We start from the raw sequence: 8,235 nt of genomic DNA on the forward strand, positions 1-8,235 counted from the left end.
CTTTGCCTCTTCATTTCTGGTGTATCTCTTTTCCTTAACTTTATTATGATAAAATAATTCCCCATTATAAAGTTAATACAAGGAAAATTGACTAACTTGGAGATGATCACACTTTCACGTTACACCTCTAGAATTTATTTTTATGCTAATCATAATAATCTATAAGCAGACATCTACTTTTTCTCCCCCAGGGCATAAATAATCTTGCTGCTATGCTTCGAAGCTGCAGTCTGAATCAACCTGAGTTTTAAACAGAAGGTGAACAGTGAACCTCTGAGGTCAGTTTAAATAACAGTTGGTATTTCTTCGTGGTGTTTTCTATTTGTTAACTCTTAATTAAAGTTGTATGTGAAATTACTTTTCAAGGGCTCTGATAACCTATTTAGCCTTAAAGGGCTCTAAAGGTATACTTGGGAAACTGGAGAGGACAAAAAGGGGAGGAAGAAGGAAACACTGAAGAGAGGTTAGAAGAAGTATATTTAACTTGGAACTGATACCCAAACCAGTTGTTGGCCTCATTTGTGCTATGTAGTGCCTATTTTGCCATATTCTAATAATGCCATTGTAATTGATTACGTTAGTTTAACTTGAAGATAGGTACATCTGACTCATAAGTAAATCAAGGTAACAAAGAAATACACTCCCACAATTCAGTGTTCTTTAGTTGCGAGATTAGGATCTGCTGCTGATAGAACTATACCTGTATGGTGTTCTGGGAATTCTGTGAAGACTGGAGTTGGAAACTTTTAAAAGCCTGGATTGTAATTGCCAGTTGTCCTATTAGAGTTAATGTCCCTATTTTTTTGCTATCCGGCTTTCCTACTTTTTTTGGTACAGGAAAAAATCAGTCTACAAGGATTCGTTTAGTAAAGATTTATTAAATGCCTCTTATGAGCTAAGCCTCGGGATACAAAAATGAAGAAACCATGCCCTGGTTATGTGAGTCACTGGTTCTTGAACAGGGTTGTATATCAGTATTGGATAAAGTACAGAGATATTAGACTTGTAAGAATTTTAAACCTTTTATTAGGAACATTTTCAGATTAGCTTACAGAAAAATTAGGCTAGCGAGATTATTCCCTGCCCCATACCATTTCCTAGATTTAATAGTTATTAACATAAAGTACCTTCTCTCTATCTTTTTCATGCTATTTATATGTTAAGAAACCACGTCTTGGAGGCTGTCTTACCTTCTGGATTTATACTGTTTATCTTATTTCTTTATCACAAAATTATTTTATATTGGAAGTAAAATCCAAAAGGTCATTTGGACTTGAAACATTTTTGATGAGAATTCTTAGTGATTCTGGGAGCATAATGGATGCTAATCTGTAGGGGTGATATTTTGGTAACCTTTGAATTTCTGATTTCTCATCAACTTTTCTTGTAAGGGTTCCTGAATTAATATTTTATTACTTTTGGAAATACGATAGTTTTCTAATTCTGTTCTACATTCTTTGTTTTTATTAGCTGTAATTATTTATGAGAAAGAGTTTTTCTTCATCAGCTGAAGCTATTTGGTTACTATCTTAAAGGAATCTTGATTGGGGAGAAATGAAATCACTTTTTCTTATAATCTGCAAAATAATTAAATATCCAGAAATTCATATTGTACAAAAATTGGGGTTTTTAAAGTTTTTCGGCTAAACCGATTATAGTTATGCTTGCCATCAAATTCTGAGATCAGCATTAACGTAAAATTTTCTACTCTTGTTTGGTACCCTAAAAATTCTAGTTGCCTCTGGCAACCTATTGACCAGAATTTTGGACCTCTGATGAAATAAATGTACCATCATATAATAATTTCTGCTGTGAAGTTTTAAGATTAAATAACTCATTATTTTTAAACTATGTTTAATTTATTGAAGATAGAAAATCAAGTATATTTTAAAAGAAGGGATGTGGGATCAAGGAGGACAGCCTTGGCAGCAGTGGCCCTTGAACCAGCAACAATGGATGCAGTCATTCCAGCACCAACAGGATCCAAGTAAGGAAACAAATTGAATATGGAAGGGCGGGATTGGATATATGGAAATGGGTAGAAAATACATGATGGGGTTAAGGGATATGGAATTAAGATTGGTATATTGGATCATTTTATGGTCAGAATTTAATTTTCTCATAAATAGACTTGCCATACTATTTGTAGCAGAAAGTGGACTTCCCTTTGGAAGAGTCAAAAGGTAGAAAGCTTTTTGAAGATTTTACATTTTTTTAAACTGATTGAGTCCTTGTTTTCCTAAAGAAAGAAAAAAGTCTAAATATGTTGCTTAAGTAGAACACACTTCTATGAATTCTCTTACAGGTATATCTATATCATATTGAACTAGATGGTATGCTATATCATTTAAAATTTTCTTTTTACTGTGGACTATTTCTGGCACATATACGAAGGTAGAAGAGTATAGGGAGCCCCCATTTGTTATTTATCTTTAACAGTTACTAAGTAGTGGCCTATTTTGTTTCATCCATAAGACCACTTACGTTGCTCGGCCCTCACTGGGTTAATCTGATGCTATTTCTTTTTTTAATAGCCATGTATCATTCTGTTGTAGGACAGTACTATAACAAAGCCACTTTTGGTGGTTTTATTATTTATAGCTTTTCCCTTTTTAAAACAATTAACATAATCTTGTATACATATCATTATTCACTTGTCCAATTACTTTCTCACAAAAAGAACTAGGTTTGTTAAGTCATGGTAATTTCAGGTGCTCATTGCCATGTGTAACCACATAGGGGTTTTGCCAGTGTTTCACACTGTAGGAGAATGCCTATTTAATCTTCGTTACGCAAGATGCAGAAAACTATATCTTATTCTACATTGTTTACTTTATTAATAATATTAGATCTTAATGCATTCTTGGGTGGATTTGCAAAATAAAAATTATTAAAATGATCTTAAAATGTTAAATATAGATACTTGAGAGGCCACATACACACCTGTAATCCTAGTGCTTTGGGAAGCTGAGGTGGGCAAATCACTTGAGCTCAGGAGTTTGAGGCCAGCCTGGGCAACATGATGAAACCCCATTGCTACCAAAAATATGAAAATTAGCCGGGCTTATAACCCAGATGATCGATTGATCGATCAATAGATAGATAGATAAAAATTTAAAAACTAAAAAAATACCTCTTGGGAAGAGAGTCTTCAAGATAGTGGGGAAAATGAATTTTGAGTAAAGATTGGCTAACAAGTTGTAGCCTGACTACACTAGTCATATTTTGACTAGAGAAGGAAGCCTTACTTAAAGAAGGGCAACCGTAAGGAAGAACAGAGTTAGGTAGCTGCACTTATCCAAGGCCTACAGACTCGAATGCAGGCCTGAAAAGATAAATAGAACATGTTAAAGTAAGAAATGATTGTGTTAGATTAATTTTGTGGTGATATTTTTTCTTTTTAAGGGATGACATTTTAAACAACTCAGTAAACTAAGATGCAGGGGATAAATTTTGTATGAATTAATATTAGAAATGGGTTGAGTGTTTCTGTCAAGTTCTTTTCTGAAAGTGTTAAGTAGTTTGTATTATTATTATTATTTGAGACAGAGTTTCACTCTTGTTGCCCAGGCTGGAGTGCAATGGTGCGATCTCAGCTCACTGCAGCCTCTGCCTCCCAGGTTCAAGCAATTCTCCTGCCTCAGCCTCCCAAGTAGCTGGGATTATAGGCGTGTGCCACCACGCTCAGCTAATATTTTGTATTTTTAGTAGAGACCAGGTTTCTTCATGTTGGTCAGGCTGGTCTTGAACTCCCGACCTCAGGTGATGCACCCACCTTAGTCTCCCAAAATGCTGGGATTACAAGCGTGAGCCTCCGCGCCCAGCCAGTTTATATTAATTTTTAGCCTGAATATGAGTTATTTGCTAAGCATGCTTTCAGACACAGCATGCTTTAATGTTTAAGATCTCATTATTTTTTTTTTTTTCTAATGTCCCTCATAATCTCTCTGTCTGAAATATTTAAGATCTCTTCTAGGGAATAATTGAGATGCTTGTTTTACATAGAGGCACTATTCTTTTATCTCCTGCATTCTGAATGCTTAATTCAATGTTAATTTACATTAGGCCAGATTGACTGGGCTGCATTGGCCCAAGCTTGGATTGCCCAAAGAGAAGCTTCAGGACAGCAAAGCATGGTAGAACAACCACCAGGAATGATGCCAAATGGACAAGATATGTCTACAATGGAATCTGGTCCAAACAATCATGGGAATTTCCAAGGGGATTCAAACTTCAACAGAATGTGGCAACCAGGTTTGTTGTTTATGGTTTCAAAATTTTAGGACTTTTAAAACATAAGATTATTATTAAGTTTTTTAATTTGCTTAGTTTTATGACTTCTCAAAATTAATACTCAAAGAATAGGCAGTTTTCAATTTGATTTGACTTTGACATTTTGTGGTTAAAATTATTCTGTACTCAGTCTGCTAGCATTGTGGCACTCGGTTTGATTCTTTTCTTGGTTCTTCATTCCTAGGCTGACAGGGGCTGGGAACACTCTGGAAACCTCACTTGGCATCTAGGGAAGAGAGCATTCTTTGTCTCTCTATTGCAACCTCTGGCCTTTTCAGAAGCAGCACTGGCAGAGTAAAACATGTCTAGCCTCTAATTAAAGAAAAGTTGTGTCACTGTGTGACAAATTAGTCTGTCAAATATACTCTGCCCCTACCATCCCGCCTACCTTTTTCTTCCCTTTTTTTTCCAGATAGTGAAGATTCATAAGTTTTTGTGTGTTTTACTTTTTTCTTTATTTGTTTTATTTCACAGTATGATGTGGATTTCTTGATGCTAATTCAGTCTTCCATAGCTTATGTTACTCTTTTTTAATAGTCACTTGAAATTATGGAGGAATCAGCCTCACATTTGTTTATGCTGATGGTGAAGTCATAACCTCCTTTCTGTATTAATGCTTTTTGTTTCTCCTTATAAGCATGGAGACCTCAGTCGAGACCAGCCTGGGCAACATAATGAGGCCCATCTCTCCAAAAGAAAAAAAAAAAAACTTAAAAATTAGCCAGGCATAGAGGCGCGTGCCTGTAGTCCCAGCTGCTCAGAAAGGCTGAAGTGGGAGGATTGCTTGAGCCCAGGAGACTGAGACTGCAGTGAGCTTTGATCAAGCTGCTGCACTCCAGCCTGGGTGACAGAATGAGTCTCTGATTTAAAAAAAAAAAAAAAAAAAAAAAATTCAGGAAGTAATTCTATGTTATTACTCTTTTTTTTTTTTTTTAGAGATGGGGTTTCTCCATGTTGATCAAGGTGGTCTCGAACTCTCGACCTCAGGTGATCCACCCACCTCAGCCTCCCAAAGTGCTGGGATTACAGGCGTGAGCCACCGCGCCCAGCCTGCTATTACTTTTTAAAACATAAATATTCTAGTCTTTGATACTGTGTGGTGGTTCGTTTTTAGCTTTCTTGAAAGCGAAATTTCCCCATATTTGAAAATGTTATAATTCTTAAGTTTAAGTTCCTAAATGACTCCCCTGGCATCCCTACCTCTTAGTTTTTTCTCTACTGGCTTTCTTTGTGACCCTGGGCAAGTGATTTACCTCTTTGTGCCTCAATTTTCCCTCTTGAAATTGACAAAAATAATACCTGCTTTCTCCCTACCTCACAGGGATGTTGTGAGGATAAATGTGTTCATGTAAGAAAGAAATTATATAAAACTTCAAGGTATTATTTTTGTGCTGTTGTTACTAAACAAAAATATAAAAATTCAACAAAAATAGTGCTTTGGATTTTGTTATATTTGTTAAAAATAATTTTGGGCATTTGGTTAGAATATGAATTAGAGTGGAATTACTTCATCTTGAATTACATATGACAGTTTAGTTCATTGCTTATTTTTAAGATAGACGAAAGGAATTCCAAGAAGTCATAAGTTGTTTTTTTGAAATCTGTATGTTTACTGAAAAATCTTTCTTGAGCTCTTAAAATTTTGCGTTGATTTTGTTATAACCCCCTGTTGAATGTTTTTATGCCTAAATCTTAAATAGAATGGGGAATGCATCAGCAACCCCCACACCCCCCTCCAGATCAGCCATGGATGCCACCAACACCAGGCCCAATGGACATTGTTCCTCCTTCTGAAGACAGCAACAGTCAGGACAGTGGGGAATTTGCCCCTGACAACAGGCATATATTTAACCAGAACAATCACAACTTTGGTGGACCACCCGATAATTTTGCAGTGGGGCCAGTGAACCAGTTTGACTATCAGGTGAAAGATATTTTATTGCTTTAATATTGTAGATGTGCACGTAATCCATTCTTTGGAAGTGTCTCATCAAGAATACCTAAGATACGTGTTTCATTTTTCAGACTTGTACAAATAAGCATATTCTGTCTCAGAAAAGTTATCAATTTTTGAGTACTTTTTATTTCATTAGGAAAATGGTATAAAAGATCATTAGGGAAAATTTTTGAAAAAATTAAAAATGTATAAGTGCAATAGCTATATGATGTTTTCTAATTCCTATTTCAAAATGGTATATTTAAATGTTAAAGACTAGAGAATGCACAGTAATTGAATATAGATTATGGTTAAGACATGAATAAAAAAGATGAACACAGATCATTTTCCTAAGTGTAATTCCTTGTGCTATGTAGAATTATTACTGTTTTTCTAGTGTCATTTTTTTTTTTTCCATTCTGACATGACTTGTTAATGGAATTGTATATAATTTCCTCTGTAGCATCCAATTCATTCCTAGGGACATAGAACTCTGTGGGGAATAGTGTCATACGTTGGGCTTAATTTACTTCATTCCCTCTTTGAGGGTCTACCCTTAAATTGTAGTGCTAGGTATCATTTTGAAATAACTGATTACAACTAATAATTTATAAACTGCTATCACAATTTAAAATTTTGAAAGAAAAATTATTTTGTGAATTCTAAGGTAGATTTGATAATGCATATGTAATACTCACCTTGAGATGATAATCCTCATTAATAAATATCCAAATGCTTGTATACTTGGTATACAGATACAATGGTTTTTATCTTGTTTGAAGAAATACAATGGCAGGGAGCATCTGCTTACCTCACTTTTACGTGGTAGATCCCTTGTAAACAAGGCAAAGCTGTTTTGGCAGCTAGCCTAGAAAAGCCTCTGAAAAGAGCAAAATTGCAAAAAATATTTGATGTAATGATTCAGTAACCTATCTTTGCTTATAAATGAATATATCTTGCAAGATTATACAAACAGCTTAAGTTGTTTAATTCACTTTTTATTCACTGTAAGTAGGTTGTTGAAAGTGACAAGTATTTCTAGTTACGGAAAAATTAATATTTATTTGATATCTTAGTGTTGGTAGGATTAGCTTGTAAATAGATTCAGAATGAAAATTTTTGTATACTTCTTTGAAGTAGCTCATCAGCTGGCTTTTAGAAGGCTCTTTGCATTTACATAGCCAGATAATCTTAAGTAAGCGTAGGTTCTTGGGAATATATAAGTATCGGTGGATATTAGAGCCATGGAATTCTTGGATGTGCTGCACACATGGATTTCTACTGTCCCAGTTCATAACACACGTGTGTCCCAGAGAGTATATTGTATTTATTTGAAGAAAAAATAAACTGCAATACTCTTTCAGCATGGGGCTGCTTTTGGTCCACCGCAAGGTGGATTTCATCCTCCTTATTGGCAACCAGGACCTCCAGGACCTCCAGCACCTCCCCAGAATCGAAGAGAAAGGCCATCATCGTTCAGGGATCGGCAGCGTTCACCTATTGCTCTTCCTGTGAAGCAGGAGCCTCCACAAATTGGTAACTGTTTAACTTAGTTTAGTGGACCAGATTGGTATGACTTTTTTATCATATAAAAAGGGTGTCTTGTTTTCTTAAAATTGTTCTAGTACTTCTGATATGTTAGGAGTTGACACTTTAATACCCTGTTTTTTATAGTCATAAAGCTTAAAATTACAAAAATGATAGTGGTCTAAAATATTAAAAGGTTTGAATAATTTTCTTTAAATCTTTATATTAAACTCCAGATTTTGTGATGAAGTGTAAATTTTTGCTAGCTATAGCATTTTGGTATTTTCTTCATTATAGTCATTTCAGCACATTATACAGATATATGAGCCCTTCTCCTTTTAAACCTAATTGTTTAATCTCTGATCTCTTTTCACTCTCAGTTCATCTCATGTACTGCTGTCAGATTAATATTCTCTGGTTATTTCACTTTGCCTAAGTATTTTGGCAGAAAATTTCAATTTTTTTTTTTTTTTTTTTTT

At 34.9% G+C, this 8,235-nt stretch overlaps 1 protein-coding gene across 4 annotated transcripts in view; it reads left to right on the forward strand.

The window, feature by feature from the left end:
• The window catches only part of PNISR (PNN interacting serine and arginine rich protein), a 26,029-nt gene that overhangs the window by 6,867 nt on the left and 10,927 nt on the right, over window positions 1–8,235 (forward strand). The window contains exons 2-6 of one of the 4 annotated variants that reach the window (XM_017507667.2): window positions 192–278; window positions 1,869–1,987; window positions 4,066–4,254; window positions 5,994–6,217; window positions 7,594–7,765. In XM_017507667.2, coding sequence (XP_017363156.1) covers window positions 1,900–1,987; window positions 4,066–4,254; window positions 5,994–6,217; window positions 7,594–7,765 — 673 coding nt within the window. In that variant the 5' untranslated portion in view covers window positions 192–278; window positions 1,869–1,899. Of the gene's footprint in view, window positions 1–191; window positions 279–1,868; window positions 1,988–4,065; window positions 4,255–4,477; window positions 4,984–5,993; window positions 6,218–7,593; window positions 7,766–8,235 lie in introns of those variants that run through there. The other 3 variants (XM_017507668.2, XM_017507670.2, XM_017507671.2) reach the window with 3 other exon arrangements.

This window comes from Cebus imitator, unplaced genomic scaffold, assembly GCF_001604975.1.
Source record: "Cebus imitator isolate Cc_AM_T3 unplaced genomic scaffold, Cebus_imitator-1.0 Scaffold382, whole genome shotgun sequence".
Classification (NCBI taxonomy): domain Eukaryota; kingdom Metazoa; phylum Chordata; class Mammalia; order Primates; family Cebidae; genus Cebus; species Cebus imitator.